Here is a 21,152-nt window from a genome sequence, read left to right as displayed (position 1 = left end):
TTATTTTAAACGTTTTAATTAAAAATTTGTCTAGTAATATAAAATAACAGTTTGAAAGTAAAATAAAAAATTCCACATGGTCACCACTTTCTATAATTATTTAATTTTAAAATTTTATCAATAAATTTTTAATATTTTGATCATAATAGTTTTTTTAGTTTTTTAAATATTATTTAAATAAAAGTAAAGTGTGTTCACCGGTATAAATCTTTGATATTTTTATTTGATATAAAAGATTTATTAAATAAAGAAGTTTAATCTTTTAACCACTATATATAATATTTATGAGATTAAAGGTACTGTGTCGTCGGTGTAAACTAGTTTTATACCATTATTTAATAGAATTATACAATTATGTCATGTCACGTCATATCAGTATTTTAAAATTATACGTGTGATTTGGCGGGATACACGTTTGTGATTGGTTGACAGTGTAAAAATATTTTATCCTGTCAATGCATATTCTTTTTTCTTAATGTTTATATGATATTGATTTAACTTGTATAATTATTTTTAAAAATATTTTGTTCACTTTAGAATATAAATTATCAATTAAAACACTTAGGTTAAAAAAATAGAGGGTTAAAATTTAGAGTAAGTCTTTAAACCTACTCTTAGAGTCAATATAACTTTTCTCATATATAAACGAGTTGACTCATGAACCTAACGAATCGAACTATACATAGTTCAAGTTCAGTTCATTTAGTTAACGAATTTGGTTTTTTTACTTATTTTCAGCTCATTTTGTTCATGAACCTAATTCAACGATTTAGTTTTCTAATCGAATTTCGAACCATGTTTGAGTTGGTTCGATTCATTGTCAGCCATACCTGCCATTGTACTCTGCAAGGATGTTGATGAAATTTTTGCAATGTACTTTAACCACTTGGTATCAGAGGATGTATGTCGTGTTTCGGCTCCTCGTTCATATAGTACAGTATACAGCTACATCCAATGATTTGATAAGGTATCGCATCCTTACATAACACCAAATACAAAGAAAGATCCTCTGATGTCATCTCATCAGAAGATCTTAAAAAAGAAGCGAGTCATGGCAGACCATGTCATTGATGTGTTACCGATATATCACTGTATTGTACCTATTAGGAGAGAGGTCATAACTAAGGACAAGTTTGAGGAAGGCACTCCTCATATAACCACTGTACAAGCCATCTTAGCAGAGCTGTGATATTTGTTGCGGTACTAGCGGAAGATGAGAAACAATGACACCAAATATACACCGTAGTAAGATTTTATTGTATATTTTGATATTTTATATTATGATTTGTATTTGGATTAATCATGACATTTTGTAGTTAACATTTTAGAATTCATATATACGCATTAGTTTTTCTATTTTGATGTAACTATTGAATGGCAAATGTCTATGATTTATTGTGGGATTAATTTACAAATGACTTATAATATAAGTTTATTTTTAAAATGTCAAAATTCTTTAAACTTATTGTCGAACGGGATATAAAATATTGTCACGTGGTTAACCCGAAGATTAGAATTCATATCAATTTTTGACAAAAGTAGAATGTCCCGATCATAAAGTTATAAAGTTATTATGTTGGAGATTGGACGGACAAGTTTGGATTTTAAAATCCTAAGTACTATATGAAAGGCATTTTGAAATTTTCATAGGTGATCATTGGATATGGGTGTAGTGAACACCACCGGCCTATTTTGTCTGCTCCTTGGGCCCGGGCCTGATAACTAATAACTTATCCACCTTTATCTATCGATTTGAATTTCTATTAAACTCTAAAAAATTACTTTTTTACATAATTGAAAAATATTATTAAAATCCTATTATATAATTAGATTAGAGTAAGACATGCATGCCTTCATGCGAATTTTGAGGGGTCTGTTTCATTGTGCAGGCCCCTGAGATTTGTAGCTTATCACTTAGAGACAGGAATCCGATAACCAAAAACAAATTCAACGAATCTTGAATCCATTGTACGTTTTTGTCATTGATTAATCCAATGTAAGTGTTTTTCATTTTTGAATTCTTGTGGTATATAATGTTGTAACGTTGTTTTTGATAACTAATAACTTATCCACCTTTATCTATCGATTTGAATTTCTATTAAACTCTAAAAAATTACTTTTTTACATAATTGAAAAAATATTATTAAAATCCTATTATATAATTAGATTAGAGTAAGACATGCATGCCTTCATGCGAATTTTGAGGGGTCTGTTTCATTGTGCAGGCCCCTGAGATTTGTAGCTTATCACTTAGAGACAGGAATCCGATAACCAAAAATAAATTCAACGAATCCTGAATCCATTGTACGTTTTTGTCATTGATTAATCCAATGTAAGTGTTTTTCATTTTTGAATTCTTGTGGTATATAATGTTGTAACGTTGTTTTTGATAACTAATAACTTATCCACCTTTATCTATCGATTTGAATTTCTATTAAACTCTAAAAAATTACTTTTTTACATAATTGAAAAAGTATTATTAAAATCCTATTATATAATTAGATTAGAGTAAGACATGCATGCCTTCATGCGAATTTTGAGGGGTCTGTTTCATTGTGCAGGCCCCTGAGATTTGTAGCTTATCACTTAGAGACAGGAATCCGATAACCAAAAACAAATTCAACGAATCTTGAATCCATTGTACGTTTTTGTCATTGATTAATCCAATGTAAGTGTTTTTCATTTTTGAATTCTTGTGGTATATAATATTGTAACGTTGTTTTTGATAACTAATAACTTATCCACCTTTATCTATCGATTTGAATTTCTATTAAACTCTAAAAAATTACTTTTTTACATAATTGAAAAAATATTATTAAAATCCTATTATATAATTAGATTAGAGTAAGACATGCATGCCTTCATGCGAATTTTGAGGGGTCTGTTTCATTGTGCAGGCCCCTGAGATTTGTAGCTTATCACTTAGAGACAGGAATCCGATAACCAAAAACAAATTCAACGAATCCTGAATCCATTGTATGTTTTTGTCATTGATTAATCCAATGTAAGTGTTTTTCATTTTTGAATTCTTGTGGTATATAATGTTGTAACGTTGTTTTTGATAACTAATAACTTATCCACCTTTACCTATCGATTTGAATTTCTATTAAACTCTAAAAAATTACTTTTTTACATAATTGAAAAAATATTATTAAAATCCTATTATATAATTAGATTAGAGTAAGACATGCATGCCTTCATGCGAATTTTGAGGGGTCCGTTTCATTGTGCAGGCCCCTGAGATTTGTAGCTTATCACTTAGAGACAGGAATCCGATAACCAAAAACAAATTCAACGAATCCTGAATCCATTGTACGTTTTTGTCATTGATTAATCCAATGTAAGTGTTTTTCATTTTGGAATTCTTGTGGTATATAATGTTGTAACGTTTTTTTTGTTAATGCATCCATCTTGCATGTCACTGATTTTAATAGAAATGTTGATGTGTATAACAGGTTTTACTATACTTATAACATTAGGGAAAGATCTTACGTACAATAGAAGAAAAAGGAAGATATAAACAATGGTTCATCAAGTGGAATTCATGGATGTAGCAGACTCTGATTTTCTTGGTCATAACAGAGAACTTGATGATGATGACTCAGAATTCGAGACTGTGTTTGAGAAATATTTTGTATTTTCTGCTGCCAAGAACCGCATCTTTGCCCGGAAATTGCCTCTTCATGTTGTCCTAGGTTCTGGAATTGGTATGTTTGCATGTTTCTTGTATGTGTTTATCTATCTATTTGTTTTCGGTAGAACCGGATTTGCCTTTCTAACCGTTGCAAGTTAAAAGGAACCGGTAACTGTCATTGTTGCGATGAAATTTACGGTAAACGTTAGTTTCTGTTTCTTGTAGTTGCTGATATTATACTGTGGAGAAAGAAGAGGATCACAGCAAGTATTCTATCTGCTGTAACTGTCATATGGTTTATTTTTAAGAGGATGGAATACACCTTGCTTAGTTTCATTTGTGACTCTCTCGTAATCCTATTGGCAATGCTATTCCTTTGGACTCATCTAACTTCCTTCATTGACATGTGAGTTTAATTCACCCTATCAATCACTCTCATCTATGAAGCACAGACACACCAGACACGACTCTAACACTAATATACAAATAAACACTGACGCGTCATTTTTCAGAGGTGTCGGTACTATCAAGATCGTTATACATATACTCAGCTATTGAAGTGTTTCTCTCTCTCTCTCCCTCTCTTTTTAACTATATATGCAAAGGCAATTTCAATTACTCCAATGAATGATGTTATTTTCTTTTTAATACATACAGACCTCCGCCTAAATTATCAGCACTCGTCTTACCAGAAGGGTTTCTTGTTAAGACAGCTATTTCGATGACAAGAAAACTTAACAGACAACTCATAACATTTGGACTCCTAGCTTCGGGACAAAATTTCAAGAAGTTTCTTTGGGTGCATTTCAGCATTTTTTTAAAGTTTTCTTAGACATCTTTTCACAGTATCATTCAATTTTAGCTGACAAGAAAATTATCGCCAGGTTACATGGACATTAGGAGTTGTTTCCGTTCTAGGCAATTGGTTCGCTACTTCAACAATCTTCTACATAGGTCAGCTGGATACCTACAGTACCATCAAGTTACAAGCCAGATTCGGTTTCTGTTCAGTTAGCGAAACCACATTTGCCACAGTAGAGAGATCAATGTCGTTGAATCAAAACCTAAACTTGATTCAACGGTACTAATCTCTTAACTGCAGCAATTGAGTAATTCCTTAACTGTGTGATACCTCACAAAGATATTACTGACATTCAATTCAAGTTAGTACTAATATTATTTTCTCTTTTGCTCTGTTGATGTAGCAACTGTGACATTGTTGACAGTGCCAGCAGTGTATGAAAGAAACCAAGAAATTATAGATATCATTTCTGAGAAGGCGCTGATTGAATTAAACAATCGATACGCAGAGTTGAGGAAGAAGATTTTTGGGAAGACCCGACACTTGCAAGATTGCCATCTAGAATAGAGATACCACAAGTTCTATATGGTGTGGATTCAAATTAATACACCATGGCGATGTTGCTACACGGTTCTACCTCAAACCTGTGTTCACCAAAAAGGATGCAAGAATGTAGAAAATGAACTAAAATGTACATCTGTATTAAGAAAGCCAAAGCAATCAAGTCCTTGTCGGTAGTTGACTCGGGTTCAGAGTTCTTAGGGGCATTGTATGATGATACGACAAAGGCTTATTATAAGCCTTTTTATACGTTGATGAATAAAAAGTGTAAACTAGTACGTTTTATAGATTCGCATCAACTATCCAGACCTTACACAAGCTTTACATAATCCAAATATCACTTTTGAAGTCAGTTTGTTCAAAAGTTGCGATATCTAACATGCTATGTGGCTTTCAAGCAAAAGTTAAAACAATGTCTATATTTCACTCGTTTGAGGCATAAAAACAATACCTAGAACTTATATTCTAAGGACAACACTTGAACATCAAATAATTATACTGCCTTCCAAAAATTACAAACTAAAAGAAAATTTAACCGACATCAACTACATTCAACTATGAGTACCCGCTGCTGAAACAGAATGGATAAAAAATGTCTTACGACGACGTCACCTCTTTCTGTCCAGAGGGCAAGAAACTTTCCCACCATCCAGATTCATATTTACGATACGGCGCCACCCATTTTGCAGGCTTCTCAAACTCCAGATTAGTAGGATTGGAGGCTAATGCTTCTTCTAGGGTGTCAGCTTCAAAACTTCCTGATAAAACTCGATCCAGTCTTAACCTCATGAATCTGCCAAAACACAAACAACAGCAAAGTTATAAATTGTTTGAAACATCAAAAGCTGTCATCTGAAAATAAAGAATTGATCGATGATGTTCTTACGTGATCCATGGACCATTGGTCGACACAAGAGCAACAGCAGGTCTCCCCAATCTCTTCTTAAAGTCGGGGAAACTATCCAAGAATTTAGGCTCAACGACAAGCCAGTAATCCTGTTCTTTATTACGCTCTCCATAGTAGCGACGGCGTTCAAATAGCTGCTCTTGGAAATGCTCCTCCTCATCCAACATAAACTTTGCATTTGCAATAACAAAATAGTACTTGGTGAACTCATTCTGAGCAACAACAACAACAACAACAATATTAGAATAACTATTATAACTAACCAGCTCTAACTGCATAGCTCATAAACTATTAAATCACCAAATTAGAAGTTAAGGATGTTACTAACCTTGGTAGCAGGAGCATCAGAAGAGCTAACGTTGTCTGATTGAAGAGATGCAACAGCAGTGGTGGTAAAAGGTGTTTGTTTCTTGAAGGAAGAGAGTAAGGTGAAATTTTGGTTGGTGGAAGAGACCGAACTGATTGGCAAAGAGTGAGTTTTGTTGGAAAGGATGTGGTTTCTATTGGAAGAGATAAGAGTGGATTGAGCTAGCATTGCAGTTGATGAACTCAAAGTTAGAGTCCCCATACCCAGCATCGTGATCTTGTTCTTCTTGTTATTGTAGTTGTAGTTGTGATGAGATAACCCAGTAAGGTTTTTCTGTTACTTAATATGTAGAGAGAGTTAGGAGAAGAAGTAATGAATGACAGTAGAGAAAAGGATGGCAATTGGCAAAGAGAGAATGGGTCAAAAGTTGGAAGATATCAGGAACAACCTTATCTAGTTATCTAAAATCTAACTTGTATTCTTAATTTTAAATAATATATAATAATTATTTTATATTATTTTTTCACCTAAAAAAATCGTATAAAAAGCATAAATGAAAGCATCATTATGAAAAAACAAATATTGAAAATTGTGCTTTCTTTATTATTTTTCTTATCATTTCACCATTAAGATGAAGTTCTCAATAATTTCCTATTTTAATATCCAAATCAACCTTCTAGTTTATCATCTTAATTGAGTTATGTATTGACAAGTCCTCGATAATATGATAACTTAACACTAGGGTTCTTACTTTTCGAGAATTGAGCAACATTGCATCTAGCCTCTTGGTTGTTTGTCATATACTCCTATGTATACTTTACACATAGACATTTATGTTGAGCTCATACAAATTAAGTGAATCTATGAACCAATGTTTGTCCATACATAAAACTTACAAATACAAAACAACTAAACATAGGAAAAACTGTAGAATCAATTGTTGAACATTGGAAGCATTACAAATCTCAATGTTACAGTGGATGCTAATAATTGCAGCCCATAAAGGCATCGACTAATAACTACTCCACAAGTTCAATGTATGCCATAGGTGCATTATCACCCCGCCTTGCAAAGGTTCTTAGGATTCTTGTATAACCACCATTTCTTTCGCCGTAACGTTCTGGAACCTCCTCAAATAAAGCATGAACAACCTGCTTCTCATAGATGAAGCCAAGGGCTTGTCTCCTTTTATGAAGAGAACCATCTTTTGCAAGAGTGATCATTTTATCGACATACTTTCTAATTGCACTGGCTCTTGCCTTGGTGGTCTTGATGCGACCATGTTTAAGGAGTTGAGTTGTTAGGCCTCGAATGAGTGCCTTACGCTGATCAGGGGGCCTGTTGAGTTTTGGCACTTTCCTTCCATGCCTCATAGCATAGACTCGACCACCGTTGCCAATCACGGTGAAACCTTGATCAAAGCCACTAAATTCTGCTCAAATAACATAAAATACAGTAGTTAATTCAATGCAGAATTTCAAGAGATAATGGGTGCTATGGTAAAGCAGATTTCATTCGCACTCAACTAACTAAGAAACAAATTCAGCAGAAATGTTACAGTATAATTTCCACATCTGATATGGATATGAAAACAAAATTTTGCAATTAGTAGACCCTGAGAACACCTTTGATCTTCCATTTCCATGGGAAAAAGTTCTCCTCAAGCATTATCTTAAGTTTTGGTATGAAAAAACTACAGCACTATACCTATATTGAATTTCAGTGGAAGAAAAGGGATTAGTTAGGAAAGTAGCTCATGGTGTAGTGTTTGATTCAAAAAGCTTTGTGATACTGGGTTAGTATAAATATCGAGAGAAAGTGTTGGAAAAATGGGAAAAGCCAGGATGAGTGTTAAAATTAGGGTTGGACCTAACGAATTTTACGTCGGTGACTACTAATAAAGCATAATTCTAGTATATGCAGCTATGCGATTCTAACACACCTAATACTCAAGACTTTACATCTAAAGCATAAGCAAATTTGGGTGGAATGAGAGGAATCTCGACATAGAAATGTTTTTGTTTATTTAATCCAGTGTTGTTGATGGTGGATGGTGCTCCATGACAGAGAGCCAAAATCCCGCCATACTGGCTGCTTAGCGGCACCGTTATAGTGGATTATGGCAGAAAAATCCGCAATATTCGCCAATATTTACCATTACGGCGAGTCCAAAAACTGCCATGTATATCCACCATGGCGCCGCTATTTAATTACACTAATTCAATCTAATTAGAAACACCGAACTCGTCACTGACACCGATATATTATTAATAATTTGAACAGAACAGGAATTATTAAATATCATCATCATATATGGCAAAGTCGTGTCGGTTTTTGTCATGGAAAACGCGAAAACACCTTCCATTTAAAGTGTACATGTTATAGATTAATAGAAGGTAAATGTCATACAGAGACTACAGTCATAGAGTAAACATATAATGAAAGCTACTAGAAAGTAGAAACCACTCTTATCTATTGGAAACATTGTAGAAGATTTCTAGGCAGGGAGCTAAAGGAGAACCAGCCAATTCAATTGTTCTAACAGAACATCAACAGATTCCGTTTTTTCAGTCAGCCATGGAATCCAACAGAAAGTGTTGAATGCTTGTATAATTACACAAGTGATGATAGAATTTTAGTTTCTCCATAGTCGTAATCAATCAAATTTGAAAGAAAAAAAATAGTATACCTGAGGAAGCAGAACCGAAGAGAGGGAGAGGAGGACGGCCGGTAATTGGAGGAAGTGGGGATTTGGATTTGATTTTCGAAATTCGGAGTGTCGCTGAAGAAGGAGGAGGAAATGCGGTGAAGCGCAGCAATGAAGCGGAAGGAGGAGTAATGGAAGGTAAGGCGGAGCGGAGAGAAGACATGTTCCAGCGGCTGGTGGAGGTGGTGTTGTTAGTGGTGGTAGCCATAACTGCCACGTTCGCCATTCTTGCTTGAGGAAGAACTGCAACTCCAGAACCAGTGCTTCGGTTTTACTGGATAAAAGAAAAGTGGATAGAGATTGGAGAGAGATAGAGTAGCGGAAATTTCAAATTGGGCCGTTTTACAATAGAAAAGACTAATAGCTCAGGGAAATTCGTTCATACTTACTATTCACACCTTCTTTGTTTGCTTCTCACACTTCCCTTCTTTTGTATTTATGCATTTGTTTCCACTTTTCATTCCATGTTTAATGATTGATATTCATGAATATTGAATAGGGTATAACTAATTTATCAATTTATACATTTATAATTAAATTAAATTAGGGTAATGTTAACTTGTGTCCAAATGGCACATGTTAAGAAACCCACAAATAGAAAATTTGTTTTGAAAAAATAAATAAAATTATTAATTGTAAGTTTCTAATAAATTCAATACACAATTTCCAAAAAATTGTTTCTATATTTATCTCTTAATTTGTGCCCCAAGGGCACAAGTTAGCATTACCCATTAAATTATTAGTCTTTTTTTTCAAATTTGTGAAACATAAACATCTAACAACTTAAGGGAGAATGTTATTTTCACCCTTAGAGTTTGAAGATGCATCTCCGAACACATTCAAAATCACATCAATTTTTTCCTTTCTGAGATTCACTCAATTTTGAACAAAATATGGTCTAGGGATGCATCTTCGTAAATTATTTGAATGTATTCGGAGATGCATCTATTTAACAACTAAGTGATGTTTTTGTAGATGCATCTCCCAAAATATCACGCGGGAAACTAGATAAAATACCACATTGCATGATCTTCTTGTTCATGCTCAAATATACTTCGTTTTCAAAAGCTTTAAAAAAAAATTATTTCATTCTCAATCAATCATGCAACACCAAAACACCATTCTTGTATTTTATCACATCAAATGGGAGAAAAAATAAAGTTGAAATTGCAGGTAATATTCATTCATTTCATCCCTCATTTCTTCCATTAATGTGTTGTTTGAGCTGGAAAAATAAATGTTGAGTCCGAATATGCATCTCCGGACAAAGTTTGGTGTGGTTCGGATATGCATCTTTCGATTATCCTAATAGTTTCAGTTTTAAAGTTGTTTTCTGTAATTTGTGGTATTAAATATGGTGCACCCTGATATGTTTCCTAAAGTTATCGTAAGTGTGGATGTTAAACCGGTCAAAGTGAAGCATGATTTTAAATCCGATGAAGTGAATGATGATGTTAAATTGGACGATGTTAAACCGGGTGGTCGACCAGTTGTTATCGAGGTAGATGTTTGTTCACAAATTACAAATAAATAATAGTTTATTGTTCATGAACAGATGCTACAATGGATCTGTGTGGGGTTTAAGAAATATGGATTGGCTTGTAATCGGAATGTATGACAATGGTTCGGATAGAACACAAACATTTGTAACAATGAGATGCGAAAGAAGTGGCACGTATCGACCACGGATTAGGAAGTCGAAACGAGATGACACTGGATTGAGAAAATGTGAGTGTCTGTTTAAATTGTGTGGATATCGTATAGAGAATGACACATGGAAATTTAATTTGATTTCTGATATACATAATCATGCCTTGACTGACAAGTTATACGGTCATCCTATTGTATGTCACCTTGTTCTAGAGGACATGAAACTTGTTTCGGACACGACATTAAACTTGGTGGTGCCAGAAAACATACTTGCATCTTTGAAACAGAAAATACCTCTAAATGTTTCAAATATCAAGCAAATATACAATGTGAATGCTCTAAACAAAAAGGTGGTAGGAGGACCAAGATCTGAGATGGAACAATTGTTGAAGCCTTTGGAATATGACCATTATGTTTCTAGGCATATAGTTTGTGAGGATAAAGTCATCGTTCGAGATGTTTTTTAGACTCATCCTGATTCCACCAAGTTGTTCAACACATTTCCCTTTGTGCTCATTATTCATTTAACATGTAAAACAAACAAGTATATACTTCCAATCCTAGAAATTGTTGGTGTTACTTCTACGAAGATGACTTTTTAGTCGATTTTGCATCTTTGGAATGCAAAAAAGATGACAATGTTACATGGGCTTTGGAAATGTGCAATACCTTGTTAAAGGTCCAAAAAACATGTCACAGGTAATAGTCATTGATCGTGACACTGCACTTATGAATTTGGTTGCAATGGTGTTTCCCACATCATATGCATTACTTTGCAAGTATCACATAACCAAAAATGTGAGAAGTCGAATAAAATGTGTGGTTGGAACCAAGAAAATCAAAGGTGAGGACGAAAAAATGGTAAAACCTCGTGTCGTGGTGGAAACGATAATGGATGCATGGAATGGTATAACAAATTCTTCTACGGAAAAATTATATATTGAATCTGTAATACATTTCAGGAGAGTGTGCGTGAAATATCCAGATTTCCTGAAGCATGTGGAGGACCCTATTTTGGACCAGGTCAAAGAGAATATTATTTGTGCATTGACCGATCAGGTTAGACCCTTTGGCAATACAACAACTAAAATAGTTGAATTTGTACACGCGGGACTGAGAATTGGTTGGGAAATAGTAAAAGTGAATTTTGTTGAGATTGGGACATCGTGAACCAAATGCTCTAAAACCAACATAATGAGATACAAATATCTTTTGGTCGGAGCATTACTGTGTTAGAACACCGATTCAAAGACAACATCATTTATTCATAGTTGGTTGGCAATGTATCTTGGGAGGCATTGAATTTTTTTTCACGAAACCAAGCGAGCGGATAAAATAGATTTAGATAGCTCAAAGTGTGGATGTACACTTAGGAAGATGTAGGGTATTTCACTAACTTGTTTAATTTCAAAGAATATGAATCTTGAAAAATCCAATACATGTGGATAAAGTTTTCACTCACTAGAAAATGCTTCATTTTAATGATGATGGTGTGATGAAAGATGATAAATCAAACATATGTATCATGATCAAGTGGGAAGTGATCCAAGAGAGATTCATGAAAGCTGGTGACATAATGAAATTTCATATCAAAGAACAGATGAGGAAGATTCCCTATCCAGAAACAACGGATTTGAAACCACCGTTTCGACTGGTTAAAATAAATGGTGCCCCATAAAAAGGTCAAATCGGAACAAAGTGACAACTTTATGAGATGGTCTCCTTCATACTCTGTCGACGCACATTTTCCAGATTCTCCGACTCCAAAATTCCAAAAAAGTGTTTTCAAGGGTGCTCGCATTAGCAAACCATCTCCTCCATCGATGTTACAAAAAAAACACATTGAAAATGTGTCATTTTGTATGCACAAATATGTTGAGCGGATTGTTAATGTTGAAGGTGACGATAACTGTGGTTTTTGAGCTATTTTGGGTTTGATAGGTAAAAGAGATGATGACTACCAATTTGTTTGTCGGTATCTTATACAAGAGATGATGATGCATGGGGAATCATGCACAAAGTTACACGAGAACAAAGAAAATTACAATACAATTCTCAATGTTATTGTTCCTTGTCTCGGTGGTGCGGCTCCTTTTGGCAAATGGACGCGCTTCCCAAAAACTGGGAACCATATAACAAACTATTATGGTAAGGTGTATATTGATTTAACACGATATAGTTTCTCAAAAACATTTTTTCCATTTCGGAGTAAGCCACCTCAAAATCCATCTGAATGTATCATATGTATAACATTTTGTTCAGGTTTTTTTGAAACTGGGATATCCTATATCGAAGACATCACCAAAATGGATGAGACATTTCACACAGGATGATGAAACTTGGCATGGTCACTTCCTGGAAAGGATGGAAGAGTTCATAAAGTTGAACGACATTGAAAGATAAATAAATAAAGAAAGGTCAAAGAAGGAGCCATAGATAGATTTAAGTAGTGACATGTGTTTTGATGCATTTTAGTTTTAATCTAACAATGTATCTTTTGACTACTAACTATTTATAGGAGAATTCTTGAATGTGAGTGACATCCCTTGTTTGGTCCACTAGGTGGGCGTTACATCAGAGCCCTGTTTCATTTTCCTCTTTGTTAAAGTGGAGCGTCACCATGTTGGTGTGTTGATTTCGAATAATAGCATGTTGTCTGCCTCATATACTAATGTGAAAGGAGTTTCTCCAGTGGTGGAATTAGGGCTTATATGGTATAACCATGGTACTTCGTGAATTTTCTCAGCCTGCAAACCTTTAGCCTCATCTCGTTTCTTTTTTTATTCATTTCAAATCACCTTGTTAGTCGACTATGCTTGTACGTTCACCTATGGGTGAGCGAAAGATACAAACTTAGTTTGTACCCCTATCTATTTGTAGAAAACGATTACGATAGCACTAGTGAACTGTGTTTTGTTGTTTTAGACAATAACTCCTGGTTAACCAAATCTGCACATGATCTTCTGCCAATAAAAGCGACATAATATTTCCGCCTTTATCTTTGACATATCCTCTGTTTCTACCCATTTTCATGAAGTAGTCAACCCCGACAATCAAGAATTTTTGTTGGAGAATGGGAAATGGTCCATAGTATCCATGTCCCGCTTAGGGATGGAAAAAAGACTCGTACATGCGGGTAAAACCCTTCACGGGCACAAGTTTGATAGCTTAATAGGTATCCACGGGTAAAATAATATGATATTTAGTTATTTGTTTCCTTATGGACATTGATACATATTTGATGGTACTTGTACCCACGGGTATATGTACCCGTTAATAATTAACAAAATTACTTAAATATTAATTTGTTTAACCTAAAATTATTACTATTATAATATTATTATTATGTTAAATATGAAACTATTATTATTTTGTTGAATCTAGTATAATTATTTGATAAAATGAAAAATAAAATGAATGTGATTTCAAGCCATAAACATACCAGGAGATTTTGAAACAACCATACCTTCTCCCTCATTTATCCCAAGCTCAAGCTTTGATCCTGATGACTCAAGCTTTAACCATATAGATGTACACCTCTTCAATTCATACCCTTGGAACCCACTCATCTGAACCTACCCAATAAGAAGACATAAACAAACTTGTTCAACTTCAAATTCAATCTGAAACTAAATATGAACAAGTCATTCAAGAACCACCCAACCTTGTTTAATATGAACGTATATACCAACCTGAACAAGCCTTTTTCACACCAAACAATACCAAAATCCCATCATAAACCAGAAACCTATAAACCACACATACCAGAAAACCAACCTCGACTGCAATATCCAACACAACAAATCTCACAACCTACATAATATGAATACTTTTCTAGCCCTTCAAAAGAATAAGATGTTGTGTCAGAAGTCAACACAATAGTACTTTCATTCTATGAAGACTTATCCCAACCTGAACTAGATGCCATCCCTCCATCATCTTAACCATCTCATCATTTGAGCTTTCTGATCCGCTGTCGCACACGGGTCAAAAACGAGTTTAAAAGTGTAGTAAAACAGAAGCGGCACTCGAATATTGTATCACAAGGACTCTTGAATGTTATAACCAAACGAATATAAAGAAGGAGTTTTTAAGGTTCAAAACTTAAATCGAAGATGATTAAAGGTAAAAGCAAAATTGATAAATAAGCTAATCTATTGTATCGATTTTCGACTTATCATCGATTCTTATAATTTTAATTCCCTAGCGGATTCAATCCCATTCGATTACAATACCCACTGACAAGCGCAAATTGGTATTATATGATGTATGTTCCTAATTTCCGAATTAAGCAAACGGATTTAAGCAGACGCGAATTAAGCAAACGCGACTTAATCAAACACAATAACGAAAAAGCTACGCTAACGTGATTATAGTTAAAGATCATACAAACAATAAAATTTAATCAACTCTATCCTATAAGAAACAATCAAATTAAGAAAACGAAAGTAATCGAATTAAGCAAACGAGTTTATAGGAAGAATTGAAAAGAAATTGAAATTAAATTGAAATTAATAAAAATCTCAAAGTGGAATTCGAATACAACAGATCAACTCTTTGGGAATTAGCTCTCCATGAAATCTTCTAAGCAATATCGTATCATCAAAATTCAGAATTCGGATTTCTATAGTAGTGAAAGACCTAATATAATAAAAGGTAAATTCGGGCCCTTATAGGATCTGATCCGAAAATTACAAAAACTGGCACAAACTAACTATTTTAATTAAGTGTGGAACTTCAACGAATTATTCTACCCTCCTCCACTTAGAATCAGATTTTAACTTCAACATGAAACTTTTATCTTATCCTCTCAGCTTTCCAACTCATATTAGAATGCATCAATCCGATCCTCGTAGCTCAAGTTATGATCTGCATAGTAATAAGGTATGAAATAACTATTTATGCTGAAAATAAAATACGAAAATAAAATAAAACCAAAAATAAACTTAAATGTAAAAATACACTAAAATAGTAAAAATAATAGAATAGACTATAGAGTTGCCTAAGTACAATAATAGAATAAGGTGCATCAAAATGCATTGATCACCTCCACACCAAATCTCAGCCCAAATAAAGGAGTTTAGAATTGTAATCTTTGATAAAATGCAGGATTTGGTTGTTGAGAGGCTCACAACATATGACTCAGTGACATATGCTGCTAAGTGGGATACTCTTAGAACCTTATGGACACAGTTTTATAGAATCTTAAGAATTCTCTTATGAGTCTGTAGTTTCTTCCAGTTATAGGCAAGAGAAACTAAAGGCTAAACTGGATTTTTTTGCTGCCAATCAAGAGGTTATGGGAGCTAAACTTCAGTCAGTTATTGTTAATTAAGAAGATATGGAAGCTTAGTTGAAGACAGTGGTTTCCATACTGAATGACATGGTTTCTGACATACACATTATCCTGGAGCTTCTGAAAAAACCTTAGGCTTTAGGACTTATAACCCTTTCTTTTGCTCTTTTGCCTTTGACTCTTTTTAATATTTTTGGCAATCTAACAAACTATCTTCTTGATTTTATAATATTTTTTTTCAGTATCTTTTCTTATTTCCTTTATTCTTTTTGTTTTTATTGATTACAAAAGGGGTAGTAAAATAATTAAATATTTAAGCACCTGAATCTGAAAGTTAAGAACTTTTTACTTGCTTAAAATCTGAAAAGCTAGCTATTGTGATTTATTGATCAAATTTAATTAACCTGGATAGAACTTAGGGGGGGCTTACAAACCTCACCTTTTGGACTATTAGACTCAATGGGAGCTTATAAACCCCAGACCCTGAAGTCAACTTGTTAATTAAATTAACAACCATTATTCTTAAATATTTGTGTTTGTCATCATAAAAAAAGGGGGAGATTGTCTGAACAAAATTGGTTTGTACCATATCTCTAAGGTTTTGATGATAACAAAGTATTTAAAGAACAATTGTGTTATACTAACATATGCTCAAGTGTGCAAGATCATAAACTAAATTTTTTAAGATAAATTCAGTTTTGATACTAAAATAAACATTTAAAGAGAAGCTAAAATATCCAGAATCTGGAGGATCAGGACCAGACTCTGAATACTCAGATTCTGGAGGATCAGAACCTGAAGACTCTGAAGACTCAAACTCTGAAGTCAGTCAAACACAAGGATCGAGAAGACTCTAATAGATCACTATCCGACTATGAGGTCAGTCAACACAAGGATCGATGGAACTCTGATGGGTCACTTTAAGACTTAGAGAATCATTTGTCTTTTTCTGATCACATGAAGATTAAACAAATATATTCATAGACAATTGGACTGCAACAAATAGTTCCTCTTGAAGCAAAGATATTTCAAATATCTTTTCTAAGGGATTAACCATATCAAGTAACATTTTAACATCTCTGATCAAGCTTCTCCAAAACTCATTTGTGCTCTTTAACGACTCTTTTTTATATCTCTATATGAGGAGCTGAAGACTTGAAAAGGGACAATGAACCATTGACAGTAAAATAGTTGTCACTCTGTCAAACAAAAAACACAAGTTTAACTTAGAATTTTTCAACACTTGTACATTCTAGATATTCTTAAGTCCTAAAGAGTCTTGCTGTGTTATATTTTGTTTACACATCTGATTATATATCAAGTGTTAGAAACAAACAATTGTTTCCCTGTAAGTTAGATTGTAAGAATTTTTTTGCTTGTGTGCTTGAGCATTTGAAGTCTCTTGCTAGGTGCTTGAGCATCTGAAGTCTCTTGTTGAGTCCTTGAGCATTAAAAATCTTTTACTTGTATGTTTGAGCATTAGAAGTCTCTTCTTGTGTGCTTCAGTAAATCTGCTTCTCTCTCTCTCTCTCTCTCTCTCTCTCTCTCTCTCTCTCTCTCTCTCTCTCTCTCTCTCTCTCTCTCTCTCTCTCTCTCTCTCTCTCTCTCTCTCTCTCTCTCTCTCTCTCTCTCTCTCTCTCTGTGTGTGTGTGTGTGTGTGTGTGAACTTGTTTTATCAGTTGCAAACCCCTAATTATGTATCAGATTCTATATTTCATTTTCAAAATTTGATAAAAAAGACTTAAAGAATTGAAAGAAAAAACTAACACAATTTGAACCCCATTTTTATGTTTTTCTCACATTTAAAGAGGAATCGAAAGTGTTAGAAAGAATTTCCCCTAGTGGACGACGATTATGACACTTAAGTTTGCTTTTAAAAATTGGTAGTTGAATTTTATTAAATTCTTCTATATTGTGATGAAGAAGAAAATGATTAAGATGTGAATATTTGTGATTTTTGTATTTTCCTTTAGATTGAATTTTATTGAATTGTTTTGGATTTTTCAAATTAATCCATATTGGCAATGAGATGTCATGGTTCAATTAGCATCCCATCATTCAATCAAAATAAAATTGTCTTATGAAACGCCATATCATCCTTAATTAATGGAAGTTAACACAAATAGTTAATGAGATTAAAGGTAGTGGACTGTAAACTAATTTTACACTATTATCCAATAGAATTATAACATTCTTCCATTTCATATCAGTATTTTAAAATTAAACTTGTGATTAGACGGAATACATATCCGTAATTGGTTGATAATATAAAAAAAATTTACGCTGTCAGCGTATATTTTTTTTTCTCATAATTAATTGTTATAAAAAAAAGAAAAAAAATTATAAATGTGATTTTTTGAGAGGACGACAAACAAATGTGGATAGAAATATTTAGAGTAATCATAAACATATTCAATTCTAATAAATAAACAATTTTTTATTCAAAATAATTAATTGTGTTAATGACGATAAAATAAATTTTATTTATTAAAAATCATTAAAAATAATAAATAATGAAGTAATTAAGATTGAGTTTAATTGGTACGCAATATAAATTCATCCATCAATTATATCATATTATTAATTTAAAATTTACAGTATAGTATGATAAAGTGAAATATATGATAGTTATTGGTGGAAAAGATAAAATTATTTTATATAAATAAAATTTAAATTAATTAAAATTGAAATATAATAAATAAAAGATCAAAGGAGTAAATTGGAATTTGGAAGAGAAACATATTTTTTTGTTGTTGAAGTTTGTTTCTCCTAGTTTGCGAAGTACAAATGTTACTGCACACCCTTGGCCAAATTCCTCGTTTGTTACTTCGACATTCTTCAACATCCCAACGAATCCGACCAATCTTCTCTTCCTCAATCAAGGTAACTATCGATTCACCACTCTCTCTTTCTCTCTCTGCTACCTACTTCTCCATTCATTCCCCTTTCTCTCTCTATTCAGATGGCTTCACAAGACTACACTTTTGGACCCTACAAGATACACCACACTGAAGTCTTCTACTCAACCAATCTCTCCTATGCCATGGTTAACCTGCGTCCTCTTCTCCCTGGTAACAATCTACCTCATTGCTTATTCAAATCAAACTTTTCTTTTCCTTTTAATTCTTTGATTTACTCAAAGATAGTTACCTAGGTTTGGCCACGCATGTACAAGAATAAAAAAAGTGTCTTTTTATTGTATTCATTATGAAATTGTTGTCTTTTACGAGATTAAAAATCACCCATTTTGACATGTCATTCGTTTTTTATCTTTGCAGGTCATATCCTTTTTTATTGGGTGAAATTTCATATTGTGTTTGGAAAAATAGTAACTAGCACAGACATTGTGTTCCCCCACTTCTAGTCTAATTTTGGTGTAAATTTGAGTATATAATTTCCATTACAAATGCTACATTTTAACAATTATATTCCGATCCCTTGATGGATCTTCTTTTGTACGGGTTGACGACAACCGGAGAACCATGGTAAGGTCTCTTGCTCTGGTCCGTTGGTGGGGGCGTACCTGCAAACAAACACTTCGATGTCCAAGTTAGTGATAACGGTAAGTGTGAGGTTTTTAGGTTAGAATTGTCTGTACCTAAGACTGATTTGTCTTTATAGTATACCCCTAGGATTTGAGGATCTAGAAGGGGACAGTTGTCTGCAAATTATGTGGCTTTACTATCCAACAGCCCATGATGGTTGGGCAGCCTCGATCTGTTGTGCTTGTAGGGTGAGTGTATCTTCTGAACTGCCTCTTTACAACTGAAGTTGGGTTACCTGAACCTTAGTGGGCTGGGCGTCGACCCACACCAGAACAATATGAAATCAAGGTTAATTTGAAACAACCAAACCAAACACCTGTATTTTAGAATAGACTACATATGCTTCAATCAAACATGCTTTAAAGGTTGAAAATGGGTTCCCAAACATGCTATTAGCAATTATTCTACGAAGCTTCTTCATATGGTCAATGTTTATTTCGATTTATGGTTTCATAATGGTCAGTAGAATGCATTCAGCTGTTGATACTTGATGGGATATATACAAGTGGTTGATTGTTTGATATGTCATATAAAGGATCCATTTGTCTTGCATATATTGGTTTGAAGATGTTGGAATTGCAGATACATTTGTTGTGTAGATAAGTTTAGTCATTTATGTTCACAGTTAAGTGCTAAAGGGCCTTAAGGATTAGGCGTAAAATTATTTTTACTTTTCAGTATAAAATTGTAAGCTTGAATCTAGAGGAGTATGGAAATGTTTGCCTTAACAGTTTTCACATGTGCTTATCTGTCCAAATCGTGAAGTTAAGCGTTTTCTTGATCTCACTGCCGAGGAGACTTCTGATTTATGGCTCACTGCACAAAAAGTCGGTAGGCAGCTTGAGAGCTACCACAAGGCTTCATCACTCACTTTGGCCATCCAAGTAAGATTGAAGATAAATATGTTCATTTTACCATTTCTTTCGCTACCTGTTTTGAGTTAAATTCATTCTGCTTTAACATTTTCACTCACTTTGGCTTACTGATTTTTCTGCACTTCAGGATGGTCCCCAAGCAGGACAGACGGTACCTCATGTTCACATTCATGTTGTCCCGCGGAAAGGTGGTGATTTTGAGAAGAATGACGAGATATATGATGCAGTAAGATAGATATTTTCTCAAATGCCACGCTGTTGATTCTAACATGGTCTCTATCTTATTACTTATTCTTTATTTGCCGTTTTGAAATTGATTCAGATGGATGAAAAGGAGAAGGAATTGAAGGAAAAACTCGATTTGGACAAGGAGAGGAAAGACAGAAGTGCTGAAGAGATGTCGCGAGAGGCAGAGGAGTATAGAAAACTTTTCTTGTAACATTGTAGATAGATAGCAATAGAATTAGAATCTGTCTTCTTAGTGCGAACTTCTGATTTTCTCAGTATAGACAATTTGGTGCACTTCCTTGTGGCCACAGAAAATTTTATCCCATTACTTTAGAACTTTGAGTTGTACTTAACTTATAAGTCATACAAAAACTAATCTTATGTGGAACTTATTCTCTATGTAGCACCAAAATTTCTACTAAAGGTGTGTCTAGTATCCGACACATGTCAATGTCGGACACTGTCACAACCTTGACAAATGCAGTTAATTTCAAATTGTTATTAGTGTCAACTTGTTTGTCGTGTCCATTATTTGTGTTTTATAGCTTACTGTCTTTTAGCTCACATCTTTGCCGAGTATTGTTTGCGGATGATAAAAATACACTCCTAATCACATTAGTTGCAAAATCTACTCAAAATA

At 33.8% G+C, this 21,152-nt stretch overlaps 5 protein-coding genes across 7 annotated transcripts; 3 read left to right on the top strand and 2 right to left on the bottom strand.

Annotated features, from left to right (window-relative positions):
- Positions 1–1,851: 1,851 nt before the first annotated feature.
- LOC127084346 (reticulon-like protein B1) lies at positions 1,852–5,115 on the top strand. 2 transcript variants are annotated; one of them, XM_051024775.1, is made up of 8 exons: positions 1,852–1,996; positions 2,562–2,668; positions 3,234–3,340; positions 3,456–3,707; positions 3,860–4,040; positions 4,292–4,433; positions 4,519–4,588; positions 4,840–5,115. In XM_051024775.1, exons 4-8 carry the CDS (start codon positions 3,524–3,526, stop codon positions 5,001–5,003), a joined length of 741 nt encoding a protein of 246 aa, XP_050880732.1. In that variant the 5' UTR covers positions 1,852–1,996; positions 2,562–2,668; positions 3,234–3,340; positions 3,456–3,523; the 3' UTR covers positions 5,004–5,115. The 2 variants fall into 2 exon arrangements, with proteins under 2 accessions (XP_050880732.1, XP_050880733.1); XM_051024776.1 differs by lacking the exon at positions 2,562–2,668.
- Positions 5,116–5,252: 137 nt separating this feature from the next.
- Positions 5,253–6,684, bottom strand: LOC127084347 (uncharacterized). The gene is made up of 3 exons (XM_051024777.1): positions 6,233–6,684; positions 5,884–6,116; positions 5,253–5,790 (listed from the first exon to the last, which is right to left on the bottom strand). Exons 1-3 carry the CDS (start codon positions 6,479–6,481, stop codon positions 5,595–5,597), a joined length of 678 nt encoding a protein of 225 aa, XP_050880734.1. The 5' UTR covers positions 6,482–6,684; the 3' UTR covers positions 5,253–5,594.
- Positions 6,685–7,041: 357 nt separating this feature from the next.
- On the bottom strand, positions 7,042–9,272 carry LOC127084345 (50S ribosomal protein L17, chloroplastic). Its single transcript, XM_051024774.1, has 2 exons — positions 8,901–9,272; positions 7,042–7,643 (listed from the first exon to the last, which is right to left on the bottom strand). The coding sequence occupies exons 1-2, from the start codon at positions 9,142–9,144 to the stop codon at positions 7,231–7,233; spliced, it is 657 nt and encodes a 218-aa protein (XP_050880731.1). The 5' UTR covers positions 9,145–9,272; the 3' UTR covers positions 7,042–7,230.
- Positions 9,273–10,570: 1,298 nt separating this feature from the next.
- On the top strand, positions 10,571–11,035 carry LOC127080422 (uncharacterized). The gene has a single exon (XM_051020742.1). It carries the CDS (start codon positions 10,571–10,573, stop codon positions 11,033–11,035), a length of 465 nt encoding a protein of 154 aa, XP_050876699.1.
- A 7,554-nt stretch (positions 11,036–18,589) lies between these two features.
- Positions 18,590–21,023, top strand: LOC127084344 (bifunctional bis(5'-adenosyl)-triphosphatase/adenylylsulfatase FHIT). Of its 2 annotated transcripts, none has more exons than XM_051024772.1 (5): positions 18,590–18,747; positions 18,827–18,937; positions 20,147–20,293; positions 20,412–20,510; positions 20,607–21,023. In XM_051024772.1, exons 1-5 carry the CDS (start codon positions 18,652–18,654, stop codon positions 20,721–20,723), a joined length of 570 nt encoding a protein of 189 aa, XP_050880729.1. In that variant the 5' UTR covers positions 18,590–18,651; the 3' UTR covers positions 20,724–21,023. The 2 variants fall into 2 exon arrangements, with proteins under 2 accessions (XP_050880729.1, XP_050880730.1); XM_051024773.1 differs by having other exon boundaries at positions 18,598–18,747; positions 18,827–18,935; positions 20,141–20,293.
- The last annotated feature ends 129 nt before the right edge of the window (positions 21,024–21,152 follow it).

Source organism: Lathyrus oleraceus, chromosome 5 (genome assembly GCF_024323335.1).
Source record: "Lathyrus oleraceus cultivar Zhongwan6 chromosome 5, CAAS_Psat_ZW6_1.0, whole genome shotgun sequence".
In the NCBI taxonomy this organism is placed as follows: Eukaryota; Viridiplantae; Streptophyta; class Magnoliopsida; order Fabales; family Fabaceae; genus Lathyrus; species Lathyrus oleraceus.
This window is presented reverse-complemented; position numbering and strand designations above follow the sequence as displayed.